General features: G+C 43.8%; 1 protein-coding gene across 2 annotated transcripts in view; it reads right to left on the bottom strand.

Annotated features, from left to right (window-relative positions):
• PKD2 (polycystin 2, transient receptor potential cation channel) overlaps positions 1 to 20,155 on the bottom strand; it is a 92,106-nt gene that overhangs the window by 5,228 nt on the left and 66,723 nt on the right. For both annotated transcript variants that reach the window (XM_082272073.1, XM_082272072.1), the window contains exon 12: positions 14,865 to 14,982. In XM_082272073.1, coding sequence (XP_082128199.1) covers positions 14,865 to 14,982 — 118 coding nt within the window. The remainder of the gene's footprint in view (positions 1 to 14,864; positions 14,983 to 20,155) is intronic.

Here is a 20,155-nt window from a genome sequence, read left to right as displayed (position 1 = left end):
CAGTATCTTGAAGATGTTTACTACAACCACTTAGGGCTACTGTAATATAGATGGAAGATCTAGAAGATTTAGAAATGTTTTCTAAAAGAAAGAAGAAAGATTCATACACCTGCCCTAGTGTAGTAAAAAATGCAAAAGTGGCAGCCTATGCAATGCAAGACCTTCATTGTATGTAGGCTGGTCAAGCAGCAGGACTGGCCAATGTATAGAAAGCATTGATTATGATATTATATACAAAATCGCATGCAACACTAAATTTCTGGGCCAGCAGTTCAACCTGTAGCATCTAGATAACCCTAACAGTGGGGTAGGATTTCAGTTAAAAAACTTTTTGTACATTTTATGCAGAAATCATACCATTCTAAGGGTATGTACAGTATCTAACATCTGAACAGGCACAGTAGAGAAGTGGCATCTAGTGTAGAGTATCTAACATCTGAACAGGCACAGTAGAGAAGTGGTATTTAGTGTACAGTATCTAACATCTGAACAGGCACAGTAGAGAAGTGGTATTTAGTGTACAGTATCTAACATAAGAACAGGCACAGTAGAGAAGTGGTATCTAGTCTTAATACATTTTGCAATTGTGGACAAAAATCCAGGTCAATAAATTCATCCTTAATTCTCTCTGAAGAACAGTAACGATAAGAAGATAAGATAATGTTTAGGTGTGTTATTCCACATATTCTGAATTATTCATTAGCTTTAGGAGTTTTATGAGTGTAAGTACGGCAATTGACATTATCAGTGCTTGGAATTGCATTACTACAAAGAAGAAAGGAAGAATATGGTCCCAAAGGAGGACACTAAACCTAAACCAATAAAATTGTAATGACCAGTGGGTCAAATGTGCTCTATAAATGTGAAAGATAATAAATAAACTCCCGACTGCAAATTCACCTTAGTGACCTGCAAGTGTTTCCATAAGCCTTTACGAAGTACAAAGTCAAAGGTATGCGGAATTATGGCAGCTGATCAACAAACTATGGTATACAGTTACACAGAGTCACATTTATAATCACAGAAACTGTATGTATTGACAGGACAGAAAAACTACAGTACAGTATATTTAAACCTATAAATAAAAAATTAGGAGGCGCATGCGCGTGAGCCCCGGGACAGATGACTAACCCGTGAGCTCCGCACCGCTCCGGTCTACAGAGAGCCCCTGAGCCGGCGCCGCCGGGAGATACGCTCTCCCCGCCAGCATCCAGCCTCCCGCACTCCCGAGGGACTCTTCCTGCATGTCGGTCGGCTGCAAGAGAGAGGTTTCCCGCCGACTCGATTTCTCCTTCCCTCTGCTGGTCGACTCTAAGATGGCGGCGGCCACTTCACTGCAGCTTGATACAGGAGGCAGCGCTGAGGTGGGAGGGCATCAGGATTCCATTGCGGACATACCGCCAGCTTCCCCGGGACCCTGGTCTTCCCCAGCAACCCCTGCCTACACCATTAACCACCCAGAGATCTCTCCTGCCTCCACAGAATCTCTGCTGCACCGATCTCTGGCTCATATAGGGGGGACATCAGGACTACACAGCCCGGCCTCTCAGGCCTGCTCGCAGCAACTGGGTCCCAGTCCCCAATGTCCCAACCCTGAGATGGCACACCTTATGGCCCTGTTCTCTGACATGCTGGCTGCGGGCTTAGCGCAAACGGCCACCCAGATCACTGACTCAATCAAGGCGGAATTACATAATATCGGCGCAAGAATGGAAGCTATAGAATCCACAGTGGACCAAACCGTGGCAAGAGCCAACCAAAATTCAGCTTGTATCCAAACGCTCCAAGACCAATTGGACACTGCACTTTCAAAGTTGGACGACCTAGAAAATAGGAACAGAAGGCTTAATTTCAGGATTCGTGGGGTTCCCGAATCCATCACGGATGTTCCCACTTCTGTTAAGAAATTTATAAAAGACCTCATCCCTGACATCCCAGACCACCGACTAGAGCTAGACAGAGCGCACAGAGCCCTGCAGCCACCTCGCAAGGACGGTTTACCAAGAGACATCATTGTCAAGCCACATTATTTCGGGGTGAAGGAAGAAGTTATGAGGAGAAGCAGGGGCAAAGAGGATCTATCTGTGCAAGGTCATAAAATTCAGCTGTTCGCTGACCTCTCGCCTATGACGATTCAACGCCGCCGGTCCCTGAAACCATTACTCACTGCTCTTTCCAACAAGTCCCTGAAATACTGGTGGTCCTTCCCTTTTAAGCTGAACTTTCAACATCACAACAAGACTTTTAGCTTTTCCAGCTTCCAGGAGGGTGAAGGTTTACTTCTGCAGCTGGGAATCATCACCAGAGACTCTCAGACCTCTGCTCTGACAGCGAGACCATCGACGTCCAAGCGACCTCCTCCAATCAGCCCCCTCTCGAACGTTTGGAACAAGCATCAATCGAAACGACATCGTGATGTCCAACCCCCTTGATGATTCGGTTTGGTCACATATCCAGTTTTTTCCTTTTTCCACTTTGCGCTTCTGGGATTCTTATCCCTGACGGGGTGGCCTAATTCCACCACAGTCCTACTTGGAGGTTTTTTTTTTTTTTTTTGCTTTTTAACCTTTTCTTGGACTTTCCTCCCCGCAACTTGAAATGTATCTGCTCATCATACGCTAACTTTACCGTCGCAGCATATGTCATTTGTTTATTTTTAGTCTCTTTATAGGAATGTGTAGTTTATTTTTGTTCCTCTCTTGCAGACCCTCTTACCATCAGTCTAAGCTCCCCTATTGATGCATTCACTACTGACCCCTTTTTTTTTTTTTTTTTCTATACTGCTCCTAGGTAACGGCTTTGGCTGCGGTCATAGTTACCATGTCACCTGCTCCTCCTACCCTTCATTCCTACCCTAACTCTCCTTCCCTCCTCCCTGCCCCCTTCTCTCCCTGATTCTGCTCACTTTCATCCAACTCTTTCACAATTCCCCCCATTTCCTCCCCCCCCTCTCTTCTTTTATTCTCCCCTATACCAGTTCTCCTTCCCATCCCTCTCCCCTCTGGTTTCCCTCGCTCCTCCAGCTTTTTGTTTGTTCAGGGTGCTACTTTTACTTATTTTTTTGATAGGGGCGCCGGACTGGGGCTCCATGGCCGGAGCGGCCTTAATGCGCTCCCTCCTGTTGGTGGTAGGAGCCCATCCTCTTACCTCCTGCAGGAATGCGCCCTGACTGGCTCAGGACGCATCTGCACACACGGTGGGGTGCCGGGGGTTCTCCCCATGGTCTCCCCATCCCCCTGCAAGCTCAAGCTCTTGCAGGCTCTTCTTTTTCTTGCTCTACTCTCCTCTCTCTCTTTTCCTTTTCACTTGCTCTCCCCTTCTTTTCCAGGTTCCTGTGGTCCGGACGATCCGCCAAGATAATCACTACCTACGTTGCATGGCAGACGGTTCGGCTGCTGGGGAATTCACCAGTCCTGGGTTGGGCCTTTGACACCGAGCACCCTTCTACCATACGTGATGTCTTTTAACCACTTTACCACCGGAGGATTTTGCTGTCTTCCGTCCAGTCCACTTTTTGCGATTCGGCGCTGTGCGACTTCAACTGACAATTGCGCGGTCGTGCGACGCCGTACCCAAACGAAATTTACGTCCTTTTTTTCCCACAAACAGAGCTTTCTTTTGGTGGTATTTGATCACCTGTGCGATTTTCACTTTTTGCGCTATAAACAAAAAAAGAGCGTTTATTTTGAAAAAATAACAATATTTTTAACATTTTTTTATATGAAATTCCCCCCAAAAAAGATGTAAAAACCAATTTTTTTAAAAATTTTTGGCCAATTTGTTTTATGCTACATATGTTTGGTAAAAAAAATCGCAATCAGCGTATTTTGATTGGTTTGCGCAAAAGTTATTGCGTTTACTAACAAAGGGAAAGATTTCTGTCATTTTTGGTGTTTTTTTTTTTAACGCGTAATGGCGGCGATCTGCGATTTTTTTTGCGGGACTGCGACATTGCGGCGGACAGACCGGACCCCTGACTGACATTTTTGACACTTTTGGGGGTACCAGTGACATTACTGCAGTAATCAGTGCTATAAATATGCACTGTTACTGTAAAAATGACACTGGCAGGGAAGGGGTTAATTTTATTGGAGAGGGAGGGGTTAATGTATGCCTGGTGCTTACTAACGTGTAGGGGGGGAGGTGACTATGTGAGTCATGGACAGATCGGATGTCCAGCTATGCTGAACAGTCCGATCTGTCACTCCCTGTCACTATGGAGATCCGCCCGCTGTGTTTACACACAGCGGGCGGATCTCCAGACTCGATCCCCGACGATCGGGTAAGAGCAGCGGCGATCGCCGCTGCTCCTCCCCTGGCCCGACTCCCGCTGTGAATGAAAACAGCGGGAGCGAGCCTCCGGCGGCGCGCAAGCGCCGCCCAGAAGGGGGAGTGTCCAGTCACGTTAATACTACGTGGCTGGACGATAACGAACCACTCTGCCGCAGTAGTATTACTGTGAGCGGTCGTAGAGTGGTTAACGTGAGTACGGTTTCCTCCTTACAGGTGGCATCTCACAACACACAGGGCCTGAACTCTCCTGTTAAACGGAGGAAAGTATTCCAGCACTACCATTCACAAGGTATTGGGGTTCTCCTGCTTCAGGAGACGCATTTTCCAGCCTCATTTAAGCCCAGATATCTTCACCACAAATATCCATCTTTTTATTTAGCCAATGCCCCCTCTAAACAGAAGGGAGTAGCGATTTTGTTTGCCAAAGCCTTGCCCTTCTCTCACGTACACACTATTGCGGACCCCCAAGGTAGATATCTTTTAGTGAAAGGCCACCTGCATGGCACCTTATACACATTCATTTCGTACTATGCACCCAACAAGGGACAGGCGAAGTTCCTTACCGAAATGCTTCTACTCCTCTCTCCCCACTTTGAAGGCCGTGTCATCATGGGAGGCGATTCAAATCTAGCCTTTGACTGCTCCCAGGAGAAATCGACCTCATCCCGATTTATGATGCGGCGGCCCTCGAGACAGAGCCTTCGAGTGGCTAGATCACTCCATGCTCTCGGCTTAGTAGACATATGGAGGGAATTGAATCCCACCGTCCGAGACTACACTCACTTTTCAGCCCCACACAACACTCTGGCGCGCATAGATCACATCTTCATCCCGACCTCTGAAATTTCCACTGCCCTGAAGTCCAAAATAAGGGACACCCCTTGGTCAGATCACTCTATCGTGACTCTGCAACTAGCATGCTCTTCCCCCCGTAGGGGTCCTACCCCCTGGAGGTTGAATGATTCCCTCTTAAGCGATCCTACTAATTGTACAATCATCGAAAACGCGCTCCGTGATTATTTTTCCCTCAACAATCTCCCTGACACCGCCCCCCACAATGCTATGGGGTGCGCATAAAGCGGTTTTATGGGGCCAACTCATCCAACTGGGAGCTAAAATCAAACGTGAGCGACAAATAGATATCGACCGCCTGGAGGCCGATTTTAAACGCCTTAGTAAAGCCCATAAACGCGCTCCCACCTCTGCTTCCTTAGCGGACTTAGATGAGATAAAACTTTCGCTCAACCTGGCCCTCACATCTAGAGCAGAAAAGAGCTTGCGCTGGCAGGGAGCTCGTATTTATGCATCGCAGGACAAATTGGGCACAAAATTGGCAGCAAAACTTTCCCCTCGGTATCGGGTTATATCCCTCCCCAAAATCAAATCCCTAGCAGGAGAATTAACCAGCAACCCCGATTCAATCATGCGCTCCTTCCACTCTTTTTATTCGAAAATTTACACTGCCCCTGCTTCACAAAAGGGGGATGATATTACATCCTTCTTGAATGGTGTGCCTCTCCCCCAACTCAACTCCTCGCATAGAGCTCTCCTTGAAGCTCTGTTTACCGAGCAAGAGGTCCTTGAGGTTATAAAATCTCTTCACCCAAACTCTGCCCTTGGCCCAGATGGCTTCTCCAACACTTATTATAAATCATTTGCGTCGACCCTCGCTCCTTACATGGTCAGGTTTTTTAACTCCATTAGGGATGGTACACCGCTGGATAATTCTTTTAATAAAGCCTTCATCTCAGTTATTCCCAAACTGGGTAAAGATCATTCGGAAGTAGGAAACTATCGGCCAATATCGCTTATCAATAACGATCTTAAGATAATGACAAAAATTCTGGCTAACCGCCTTTCGAGCTTTGTCAACCAATACATACATAAGGATCAGGTGGGGTTTATACCTGGCAGGCACGGCCCTGACCAGGTGAGGAGGGTTATTGATGCTATTTCTCTACTCCAATCGGGTTGGGATGGCGGGAAGGCTCAGGAGGGGTTTCTTCTCTCGCTTGACCTGCAAAAAGCCTTTGATTCCCTATCATGGCCATTCCTCTTTAACACATTGGAAAGATGGGGATTTGGCCCCTCTTTCCTCACCACACTTACTTCGCTATATTCCTCCCCATTAGCTCAAGTCAGACTACAAGGCTATTATTCAGCTGCCCATTAGCTCAAGTCAGACTACAAGGCTATTATTCAGCTGACATTTCAATCCGCAGAGGCACGAGACAAGGATGTCCCCTATCCCCTCTTCTTTTTGCCGTTGCTCTGGAATCCCTGGCCACGGCAATACGCCTGCACCCTGACATTCATGGCATCCGTTGCGGCAGTGCTACTCACAAATGTGCGCTGTTCGCGGATGACATCATGCTATTCGTTACATCGCCATTAATTTCTCTTCCTAATATAGTTGCCCTCCTTGACTCCTTTAGTACAGCCTCAGGCTTACGGGTCAATATGAATAAATCATTGGCGCTGAACGTCAACCTCCCCACGTCGCTGGCTGATCGTCTTAAGGCCCACTTTCCCTTTTCCTGGCACTCGGACACCATCCCTTACCTAGGAATCTCCTTGACCCCCACGATGGACAAGCTTTACTTAGCCAACTACCCACCCATGATCAAGAAATTGTCTAATGACCTATCGGAGTGGTCGCGTTATCACATCTCCTGGTTAGGCAGAATTAACGCAGTCAAGATGACACTCCTTCCGCGCATTCTCTATCTATTTTGCTCCCTCCCCATACCAGTGCTTAAACCGCACATTCAGAAACTTCAAGCCAGCATCTTCAAATTTATATGGGGCAGGAAGGGCTATAGGATAAATAAACACACACTCTTGCGCTCCCGGAAACAAGGAGGCCTGGGGGTACCAGACCTCTGGAAGTATTATCAGGCGGCTCAGCTAACACAGTTCTCCATCGTATACTCAGGGGGGGGACAAGCCTGACTGGTACTATATGGAACGTCAGGCCGTCCCTCTTCACACTATTGACTACCTGGCTTGGCGGCCTGCTAAATCTTGCCCTCCAGTTATGGCACCTACCCTCTCTCACTCCCTCACCTTATGTGATTCAATCCACAAAACACTGAGAGTCACATCCTCTTGGGCTCCCCTCACTCACATAATTCATAACCCAGCATTTCCTCCTGGTGAAGATATCGGGGCTTTTAAATGGTGGACGGACAAGGGCCTCTATAGGATAGGCCATTTCTTTGACAGGACAGGTCCCTTGTCGTTCTCACACTGTACTAACACATTGAAGATGCCACCCGTGGAGCGATTCCGCCTGACTCAAATTACCCACTTCCTCAATTCCCTTAGGACCGATTCCCCCGAACCCCTCAGAGTTACCCCGTATGAACAGTGGTGTGCTCAAATCTCTGATGTGAAGGGTGGGATTTCCCTGATTTATACTCTATTGAACGACTCTCAGACCAAAACCGCCTACATGACTAAATGGGAACATGATCTAAATTGTGACTGGGACGTTTCCGACTGGCACGCCTGTGTCGGACGTTCCTTTCGGGGAATGCACAACGTAGGTCTCATGGAAGCTAACATTAAGGTGCTTATGAGATGGTACATGGTGCCTACACGTTTGGCGGCGATCTTTCCCTCGTCTTCACCGGTTTGTTTTCGGGGCTGTGACCTATCTGGTACTCTCCCACACAGGTTTTGGGAATGCTCCAAAATAAGGACATTTTGGCAGCGCATTTTTGGAATGGTTCGTCAAATTACTGGCCTGTCCCTTCACCCTTCTCCGATATATGCCCTGTTGGGCCACCACATCCCCAAGGTCCCCAAACACACCCAGGCGCTTATTTTCTATATATTTCTCGGTGCTAAAATGACAATAGCCAAACAATGGAAGACGCCTGCGGTTTCTTTCCGTCTTGCTAAATGAAAGATATCCTGGATAATGACTCAGGAGAAATTGTTCAGTATTTTGGATAATTCAAAAACAAAATTCGAGCAGATCTGGGAACCTTGGGCGGCTTTTGTAAATGTATCCATCTAAGACCTGCCAAATCTAATCTTGACGACTACAACCATACTTCTCACACGTAATGGACGGAGCACGGGCCGCAGCAACTTTCTCCCTCTCACTTCCTCTCTCTAATCCTCTCTGCTCCCTCTCTCCACCTCTCTGTCCTTTCTTACCCAATTTTTCTTCTCTCATACTCCTTCAGTGTTTTTGCAGCGGACAAAGAGTCAGGTTTTACTTTTTCAATAGGGATCGTGAGGGTCGGGGTATCCTACCTCATGTTCCGATTCGTTTTGGGACGGACCCGACATTGTGTATTAGCCAGGTCTCTTAGTTTTTTCAATCTGCTGTTTAGGTTATAAAGGAAAGCAAGGTCTCTCAGATGAATCTGTAATGAGGGGTTTGCTATGGTTATTCTCACATAAGTTCCCTCTTTGGCGGGACACTACCTCTGAGACACAGTATGTTCCCTTTAGGGGTGTCTTAGGGGTCGTGGCCTTGCGTTTAGGGGGTCCCCCCTCCCTCGTTTGGTTTTCTCACGTTCTTATATTGTTCCATGACCTTATGCAAATTCTTCTATCCTCATTACCTGAAACCTGCTTAGCTTACTACTGTTCGACCTGGTCGTATTCTGACTTACTACCCACCTCTAATGCCTATTACCTGACCTTTGTTATCAGCTAGTATGTCTATTTGACTTTGATGTACCATTACTGTTTTGTATTTACAGTTGTTAAACTTTAATAAAAATAAAAATATTGAATTAAATAAAAAATTAGTATACTGCATCTTTCCAGCTATGATATCTGGTGACTTATAACCTTTCTGTGCAATGAAATGCAATCTCAAGCAATGGTATTAGCCTTCCTGGCTCACTTTTTTTTAAATGAATGCAAAGCATTCTCTGATTGGATGAGGTGAAGAGACAGGGCAGGGTCATGCTCTCCATCTCATCACTAGAACTTACATTTTTATTTTTTTGGGACCATGTTACACCTATATTTAGGCTGTACCACGAAACATGATTGCATTTCCCAACGCCTTGCACTCAAATCCCCCCAGTTACCTGAACTGGACAGTGCTTCTCCCTGCAGTGCCCTGTTTTTTTATTTAAAGCAGCTGTGTGTAGCACAGACATCACCACTAGGGATAATCGAATGGTTCGGGTCGACCATCGGTTCGACCCGAACATTGACTGTTCGAAATTCAGCCGAATTGCGAACTTTTTGCGGAAAAAGTTCGGAATTCGGCAACCAGAACCGACCAAAATGCAATGGGACAGGAACTGGGCTTTAAAAGCCCTTGATTGGACCAGAAACATCAGTAAAAGCCAATTGAGGGGGCAGGAGGATGCTAGGAATTTGATTGGAGTGACTAGGGGGTCCAGAGGCCAATCAGTAGTGAATACACCCCCCAGTATATAACATAGCCCCGCCAAATCTCTAGAACTGTAATACAGGGGCTGTGGAAGAGAGTGGAAGCAGTTCTGTTACTCCTGCTTCAAAAGTGTCATTTAGCGATTATTAGTGTGAGGAAAGGGATATCTAGTGTAGTTAGGGCACTATTTTCCACTATAGTTAGATTTAATAATCTAGTTTCTTTAGGGAAAGTGTTAAGTGTCAGGGTGACTGTAGTGTAGTGTAGGGTTAACTGACTCTGACTGCTATGGCAGGGTGACCAAACTCTTCCATGTCAGGGTGACTGCCATTGAAAAAAGATCTTTTGTCTTAGAATTGCAGTAGAGCAGGCATAGGGCTCCGCTACTTTCACATCTGGCCGTTTTTGTTGCAGGCGTTTATTGGGCTTTTTTGTGGACGTCTTTGGAGGCAGGCATGACATCTGAACTTCTGTGTAGGGTATATATATATATACATACACACACACACACACATATATATATGTATATATACACATACACACATATAGGTGTGAATGTAGCGGAACCCTATGCCTGCGCAAATGAAATTATTTGCAGGGATGTGGCTTCGCTCCTATCACACCTATATGTGTGTATGTGTATATATACATATATATGTGTGTGTGTGTGTGTGTATATATATATATATATATATATATATATATATATATATATCCCTATACAGAAGTTCAGATGTTATGCCTGCCTCCAAAGACGCCCAAAAAATGCCCAATAAACGCCTGCAACAACACACCTGGGCGTTTTTGTTGCAGGCGTTTATTGTGCATTTTTTGGGCATCTTTGGAGGCAGGCATGACATCTGAACTTCTGTATAGGGTATATATACACACACACATATATGTAAATATACACATACACACATACAGGTGTGATAGGAGCGGAACCCTATCCCTGCAAATAATTTCATTAGCGCAGGCATAGGGTTCCGCTACTTTCACACCTATATGTGCGTATGTGTATATATACATATATGTGTGTGTGTGTATATACCCCTATACAGAAGTTCAGATGTTATGCCTGCCTCCAAAGACGCCCAAAAAATGCACAATAAACGCCTGCAACAAAAACGCACAGGTGTGTTGTTGCAGGCGGTTTTTTGGGCATCTTTGGAGGCAGGCATAACATCTGAACTTCTGTATAGGGGTATATATACACACACACACACACACACACACACACACACACACATATATGTATATATACACATACACACATATAGGTGTGATAGGAGCGGAGTGACATCCCTGCAAATAATTTCATTAGCGCAGGCATAGGGTTCTGTTACTTTCACACCTATATGTGTGTATGTGTATATATACATATATGTGTGTGTGTGTATATATACCCCTATACAGAAGTTCAGATGTTATGCCTGCCTCCAAAAATGCCCAAAAAATGCCCAAAAAAACGCCTGCAACAAAAACGCCCAGGTGTGTTGTTGCAGGTGGTTTTTTGGGCATTTTTTGGGCGTCTTTGGAGGCAGGCATAACATCTGAACTTCTGTATAGGGGTATATATACACACACACACACATATATGTATATATACACATACACACATATAGGTGTGATAGGAGCGGAGCCACATCCCTGCAAATAATTTCATTAGCGCAGGCATAGGGTTCCGCTACTTTCACACCTATATGTGTGTATGTGTATATATACATATATGTGTGGTGTGTATATATACCCCTACACAGAAGTTCAGATGTCATGCCTGCCTCCAAAGACGTCCACAAAAAAGACCAATAAACGGCTGCAACAAAAACGCCCAGGTGTGAAAGTAGCGGAGCCCTATCCCTGCTCTACTGCAATTCTAATACAAACGATCTTTTTTTTTCTGGTTCTTGACATGCTACAGAGCTGAAACTCCACAGGTACACAATTTTTAGACCCCCCCAGACACTAAATCCAAAGAAATTTAATTTTTTTTTTCAATAATTTTTTCAATAATTGGCTCTCTAAAACGACAATTTTTAAGAACTTTTTTTGTGTGATTAATAGTCCCTGTGGCATGACCCAGAACCCTAGGCACTTTTTAGGGGCATTTATTGGGTTTTAGGGCTTCAAAATGGTGTTTTTTGATTACCGAAGTTCGGGTCCCATTGATTTCAATGGGGTTCTGGAATCCGGACCCGAACTTTTGGGAAGTTCGGGTGTTCTGGTCGAACCAAACTTTTCAAAAGTTAGATCATCCCTAATCACCACATGTATAGTCCATAGTTTACTTCCTCCAGCCCCATAAAAGGAGGTCTGAGGTAAACATTACAGGAGCTTAATAACTGCGCCCTTTCTGTAGGCTTAAATGGAAAAATAATTAATAAATGCACATTTTTTTATTTTATTAGTGTGGGTGCATTTATTACATTTTTGCAAAATGTGGATTATGCATTTAAAGTGGATTTTTAACCTAATAACTAACATATCCTGTAATCTGAGAAATGAGAGAGAAGTAAAAACACTTTGTCCTTATCTCTGAATTGCTTTTCTGCATGTCACCCAGTCACATGTGCTTTCAGTGTTCCCAATAGATGATTTTACTTGTATTCCTGTTTTAGTTTTTTCAATTGTAAAAGATTTAGACTTCCCCTTCCAGAGACAATGGTCACCAGGGAGTAATACAGTATATATTTTGGAATGCCCTTGTGGCCTCCAATATGTTGGAAGGACTACAAGAAAGCTTGCTATACGCCTTAAAGAACACATTTATAACATCACAAGGGGTTACAAAGGCCGCATTTTATCAAACCACTTTAGAATGCACAACAGGACTCCCAGTAGATTAAAATTCTAGTGAGCTGAAAAGACCTACGTTGGTTACTAGTGGCCTGACTGTTGACACTGATCTTAATTGTTTTCCAAGTGATTTATATTTCTGTATATAAATTTTCTCCTATTGATAAATTTAATATTGTCGCTGTTTATAATTATTTTATACTTTATTTTGCTTATTTTTGGTTTTCAATTCCCATTGTGATTTTAGACATATTTTAAACTTTATTCTTCAGATATGAATTTATTCATATTGCAATATGCTGTTTAAATGATTATGTATACCTTTATGTGCTTTACCCCTCTCCGTTTGGGAATACATTTTGTTGTGGCAGATTATGGTTCATAGATTTGTAAAATGTTGCCATTTTGCTAAAGGAGTAGTTGTAGCAAAGAATGGCCACTATGCAGAGATGTTTTGTGAACTTGTGTATTTGGGAGTGCTATAGTTTGATTTATAGTATGTGACACTTAGAGGATTCTTAGCTTGGAATGCTTGAAGTTTAACTTGTGCCTGCTTAAAAAAATGGATTTTCACATTATGGTGCTGGAGAGCATGTCCCATTATTGGTTAAATGGGCATGGGGGCAGGGCTGAGGGGATGATGCTCCAGCAGCGCCCGCACATTCTGCACGTATATAAATCTCCCGCAACTGCCTCGCTGCATGTCCCCAATGACGTTGGTAAAGACGAAACATGTTGGGTGGAGATTGGTGTTCTAAGGAAGAGGCATTGACGTGACTTTATGGAGTGACATGCGCTTTAAATGTGTATAATTCATTGCATTAGCAACAAGTGCTGTACCACAAAAGATTGTAGATACAAGTGATTATTCTGCTTTTTTAATGTGAGTTTTATTTAATTTATTAAATACAATTTATGCAGAGAACACTATTGATATTTTAGTTTTCCCTTTAAGCTGATTCGTGGGATTATTTCCAATTGGGCTGGACTAGCTGTTTGATCCATGACTCTGACCTTTGAGAGATAATTGATCTGAGCTGAAGCTCTGTGTGGTTTGGAAGACTTTTGATGCTTACCTGAATTCTGATGTTTTGTAAAACGCTCATTTAACCTTTGTTGAGAAAGTCTATTTTGAAGGTGAGCAGACACCTTTAGGGAACACTGGGATATTTTGGAAGCACAGTTCTTCACATATTTTGGAAGATCTACTGGGTTGAGTGAACTGAACCCTACTTTTCACCACAGGGCGGTGCACACATTGATGTTTTTTTAAGAAAAAGTGATCTTATGTATTAAATAGAACTTTGATGTATATAATGCCATGCTTATTCGATTTATAAGTGTAATGTTTTGAATTTGATCATATACCACAAGTTATTAAGCACAGCGCATTTATTATACTTTATTGATAGGTCCACACTAAATTATGCACTATACCCAATAGGAAGTTTTGCTTTCTTTCATGTAGCTGCAAAATTATTGTAAACCACGTCTAAACATGCTGAGACCGATAAGGAGTACAATTTCTAGATTCTGCTACATTCCCTACGCACAGTTTTATATGCATCTACTCAAGGCAACAAGCAAAATGTAAACATTTTCAACAGGACACATCTAAAAATGCAAAGAACTTGCCCTTGCACCTTTTTAATGACACATTTACTGGTAAAATAAAGATAGAGATATCTGTTAAGGAAAGGTGCCTTTTGTTTAACTAAGGTCTAATTAACCTTCCCTTGAGCATCTTATAAAAAATATATACCAATCAAAAATATAAAAAAAAAGCACTGATCTCAGATCAGGCAACTATCCAGTTTTATCTACTGTGGCTTACAATGGGCTGGATGGCAGCCAGCTGGCTGTGCAGTTCAGGGCATATACCAACACCCTGCTATAAAATAAATGATTGACTACCCATTTCTCAGAAGGCCAATGTAGAGATGCACTGGCTATTATACTTTATAGTAAGAAGCTGATACTACCACAGTACTGCACAACACCTCAGCTATCAGCATAGTTAAATGCCAAGTGGCCCTTTCAGCACTTAGGGCTGGATGATTATTTGATCAGACATCAATTTGGGTATATATTGTTAACAGCAGGGGTGTGAGGGAGGGACAGCTGGTCCGTCAAAAATGCAGCTATCCTTTAAGGTCCCATCCAGACCTGTACAGTCCAGTGTGTTAACATGCGATGTGTTAGGGCAGCTCATCCATTTAAAATGGGCTGCCAATGCACCACAATGGACCAAAAAATGCACCTGTGCTGCAATACAGGTATATTCCTTTGTGCATTGGGATGGCATTTAAAATAATGGGTACCACAACACACCGACACACACATAGTGCATTACCATGTGGTGATTTATGTAATGCATACGTGTAAAGCCAACTTTTAGGTTACTCACCCTCTCTTTTTCCAGATCATCCCTCATTTGTTGATGTTCATGTTCAGTAAGTTCCTGGTCTCCATCTTGGTCATACTTCGCAAAAATAGCCTCAATTTCTGCATCTGTGTGGCCTTTCCTGTAGAAAACAAACAAAAAACAAAAAGTTCAGATAAAATTCATCATCAGGCAGATTATATAATTTAAAAGTTGCAGAAATAGGCTTATTGCAATAGTTGTATTAAAATATGTTAAAGTACAACTAAAGGCAATTTTTTTTTTTAGTTTTGAATAGAGTGCAGAGGGATTAGGACGCCTGTCTGTTTTTTATTGGTGTCTGTGCCCCCAATAGGGAAATTCACCCTCTATTTGTCCTGTTTACCATTATTATTGAAAGTAAATCCCAAATTTTAGGGTTATCCCTGGAAAAGAAATAGAGGGTAAATCTTCCAATGGGGACACTAGTTCTAGTGACATGGGGGTCCCCAGGGGGTTCCCTTAATTTGCAGGGATTTCCTCTCACTTCTAGTTTTGGCTATGGAACAGGAAGTGAAGGAATATCTCCCCAATGGGACACAGATGGCAAAATATAATCTGACAGGGGTTATAACTAGTGATCGACCGATATCGTTTTTTTTACTGCCGATACCGATTTTTTGGTCATCGGTATCGGCCGATATTTTCAGACATTAAAAAAAATGTTTTTAATGTCTACAGGTACTGTGGTGGAGGGATCTGGGGGTCTAAAAGACCCAAACCCCTCCTCTGCACTTAAAAGCATTCAAAACGCCAAGTTTGGCTGTTTCGAATGCTGTAAGTTTTTGAATTCGGCGCCGCCAGTACCCAGAAGTGATGTCATGTAAGGACATCACTTTCGGGAAATCGGCGGCGCCGAATTCAAAGAAATGGAGACTCGGTCAGACGGCGGCAGTGAAGGTAGGATGCCGGGTCTCTCGGTGGGACAGGAGACCCGGGCAAGCCGCGGAAGGCGGCGGGAGGGGGGCGTCCCCTCCCGCTCCTTGGAATGACAGCCGAGCGGCTTCTCAGCCGCATCGGTTGTCATTACAAAACAGCCGACCGTCGGCTATGGACACCGGTACCGGGGTGATGCCTCTAGCTGCAGGCATCACCCCGGTACATGCACTTTCCTGAAATATCGGCAATATCGGTAAATAGACATATGCCGGTTTTCGGTAATTCGATATATCGCGGTATTGCATAGCCACGGTATTGTTATTGTGGCATTTTTAAAATACCGAGTTTCTCTACTCCTGGGTCTGACTTGTGAATTGATACATTTCAGTGAGCTGGATGACTCATTCACTCACACAGCTAACACCTTTCAGCATTAAGGCTCCTTTCACACGGCCGCTCTGTGTGAAAGGTCCGCTGCGGGACTTTTTTTTTTTTTTCCACGGAGCGGATGACATTTCTGTCATCCGCTCCCTGTGACCGGAAATTATCCTATCCGTTTGCGGATGATATGCGGACATAATGTAAGTATATGGCACTGCGGATGTCAGCGGATGACACCGCTGACATCCGATTTTCCTTCCTTTCCGTTTTTTACACGGAAGGAAAAATGGGGTTCTGTTCCGTTCATAAAAACGGAACAGAACTGACAGGAGGAAAATCGGGTGTCAGTGGATGGTATTCCGCTGACATCCGCAGTGCCATTCACTTACATTATGTCCGCAAATCATCCGCAAACGGATTGGATGATTTGCGGACACACGGAGCGGCCGTGTGAAAGGACCCTAAGTCTCCCAGTAACTATAAACAAAAATGATTACATTGTATCTTTTCCTTCCCTCTGCCAGGGAGAAAGGAAGTTTAACCTCTTAAAGACTGGACCTTTTTCTGACACTTGTTGCTTGCAAGTTAAAATCAGTTTTTTTTTTGCTAGAAAAGTACTTAGAACCCCCAAACATTTTATATATTTTTTTAGCAGAGACCCTACAGAAAAAAATGGCGATTGTTATAATATTTTATGTCACACTGTATTTGCGCAGCAATCTTTCAAAACGCAATTAATAGACTTTAATGAATAAAAAAAAAAAAACGTAACAGTAAAGTTATCCCAATTTTTTTTTTTGTTACACAGAGAATCGTGAGAGAATCGTGATCTTTATTCCAAGCTAAAAAATCGTGATTCTCATTTTGGCCAGAATCGTGCAGCTCTAATATATATATATATACACACACACACACACGCATAGCAGCCCACATTACAATATTATATAGCCATCAAGCAGTGTCTGGCCTACCTGGTGATGACTGGTCCTGGCGCTCCGATCCGATGGCCTGGTCTTTAAAGGGGCAAATCCTTGCGATCCAGAAGTGGTTAAACCTGCAGGAGGACCGGTGTTTTTATTAATGACTTTACTATTGCTTTAGGCCTGGTTCACATGTATGCGGGTTGGTGGTTCACATGTATGCGGGTTGGCGGTTCACATGTATGCGGGTTGGCGGCCCACATTTGCACAGGCATAGCAGCCCATTGATTTTAAAGGGCTGCTATGCCCTCATTTTCCGCAGAAAAAAGGTGCATGCAGCATTTTTTTTAAAATTCAGTGGCCTTGAAATCCATCCTGCTTTTGCACCATGCGACTAACCTGCAGTTCCTGCTCTGGCAAGCTTTCTGCATTTTTTGTATACGTGGGCACGGCATTTAAAAACAGTTTGCGTGTGCAGCAACGGCAGGTAAGTCGCATGGTGCAAAAGAAGGATGGATTTCATGGCCACTGCATTTTTTTAAATTCTGCATGCACCTTTTTTCAGCTGAAAACGCAGGCATAGCAGCTCAAGCCCATTCACATCAATGGGCTGCTATGCCTGTGAAAATGTGGGCCCCCAACCCGCATACATGTGAACCAGGCCTAAAGCAATAGTAAAGTCATTAATAGATAAAAACACCGGTCCTCCTGCAGGTTTAACCAATTAATGACTTTACTATTGCTTTAGGCCTGGTTCACATGTATGCGGGTTGGGGGCCCACATTTGCACAGGCATAGCAGCCCATTGATGTGAATGGGCTTGAGCTGCTATGCCTGCGTTTTCAGCTGAAAAAAGGTGCATGCAGAATTTAAAAAAATGCAGTGGCCATGAAATCCATCCTTCTTTTGCACCATGCGACTTACCTGCCGTTGCTGCACACGCAAACTGTTTTTAAATGCCGTGCCCACGTATACAAAAAATGCAGAAAGCTTGCCAGAGCAGGAACTGCAGGTTAGTCGCATGGTGCAAAAGCAGGATGGATTTCAAGGCCACTGAATTTTAAAAAAATGCTGCATGCACCTTTTTTCTGCGGAAAATGAGGGCATAGCAGCCCGTTCAAATCAATGGGCTGCTATGCCTGTGCAAATGTGGGCCGCCAACCCGCATACATGTGAACCGCCAACCCGCATACATGTGAACCACCAACCCGCATACATGTGAACCAGGCCTAAAGCAATAGTAAAGTAAATTTATAAACAACACCTCCTTCAGGTTTAACCACTTCTTGACCACAAGGATTTGCCCTCTTAATGACCAGGCCATCGTATCGGAGCCGAGCGCCAGGACCAGTTATCACCAGTTAGGCCAGACACTGCTTGATGACCTATTTTAGGCCTGGTTCACAGAGTCTGTACTGACTGACTATATAATAATGTGCATAAGTGAACCAAAGCCCCTAAATTCAGCAATGAAATTGAAGTGAGGTGGAAATTTAATAATTTAAATTTAATAATAGAATACCGTGATAATACCGTATACCGTGGCAAAACCTTAATCAATTAATCGCAGCATGAAAATCTGATACCGTCACAAGCCTATCGGTAAATCAAAAGGCTGATTCCGATATATCGGGGAAAGTGCATATCGGCCCTCGATATATTGGCTTTGGCGATAATCGGTCAATCTCTAGTTATAACCTTCTATTACTCTATACAAAATAAAATAAAGTTTTGCCTATAGTTTTACCTTAAGGTTTAAAATAGACTTGTTTCTAATTTAGTTTCAAATGTATTCTTGTATGTATGTGGCAATAGCCATATTTGCAAATTACAGCATCTCAATAAAATGTGCAGGGAAACAGTTTTTCTTAGTTTTGGGAAGGTTTTTGTGTCCAGTTTGTACGGCTAATCAGGACTCTCTGTTAGAGATTTTCCCTCACTTCCTGTCCTGCTGATAGCCTCACTTCCTGTCTGTTAGAACAGTGTAACAGTAGAAATACAGAATTAAAAAAAAAAAAAATAATAATTATATTCTGTGTGTATATATATATATATATATATATATATATATATATATATATATATATATATATATAAACGGCCGCCTTTCAAACCTGCGTCACTGATGCCTGATGACGGAAGGTCCAGGAGGCACAGAGCACCCAAGTAGAGTGCCCCTTGACAGGGAAAGGAGAAACCTGACCCCTGACGGAACAGGCCTGAATCACCGTCTGTCTGATCCATCTGGAAATAGTCACAGAGGAAGCAGAAAACCCTTTCCGAGGTCCATCCGTGAGCACAAATAGTGAGACTTCCTAAAATACTTTGTAGCTGCCAGGTACACCCTAACTGCCCTGACCACATTCAAGGCATGCAAGGCAATTTCCTTCAGATGTTTTGGCATGGGACACAGGGAAGGCAAAACAATGTCTTCATTCAAATGAAAATCAGAGACAACCTTTGGAAGGAATGACGGACAGGGACGAAGAACCACATTATCTTTGTGAACCACCAAGTAAGGTGAACGACGGGATAACGCTGCCAATTCAGACACCCTGAGCCCAGAGGTGATAGCCACCAAGAAGGCCACCTTTTGGGGAAGCGTAAGCAGGGGAATCTCCCAAAGATTCTCAAAAGGAAGTTTCTGGAGGACTGAAAGCACCAAATTGAGGTCTCAAGGCGGCAACGGAGACTGCACTGGAGGGGCCAAGTGTCTAACTCCCTGAAGAAAAGTACACACCAGAGAGTATGTGGCCAAGGGCCGTTAAAAGAAGACCGCTAAGGCCGACACCTGACCCTTGATAGTATTTAAGACCAATTTCTGCTCAACCCCCCCATTGAAGGAAGGTCAAGATCCGAGCCACTGAGAAAGAGTGAGGATGAACCCAAAGAGACTCACACCACGCAATGTACGACTTCCACGTACGATGGTAGATCTTCCTAGAAGTAGATTTCCTAGCTTTTAACAGTGTTGGAATCATAGACTCAGACAAACCTCTATCCATCAGCACCTGGCGTTCAACAACCAAGCCATCAAAGCCAACGACTGTAAAGCAGGATGGAAGATTCATCCTTCGGACAGCAGATCCTCCCTGA

This window comes from Pelophylax lessonae (assembly GCF_965119305.1).
Source record: "Pelophylax lessonae genome assembly, chromosome: 1".
NCBI lineage: Eukaryota > Metazoa > Chordata > Amphibia > Anura > Ranidae > Pelophylax > Pelophylax lessonae.
Note: the sequence above shows the minus strand (reverse complement) of the source record. Positions and strands in the feature narration are given on the sequence as shown.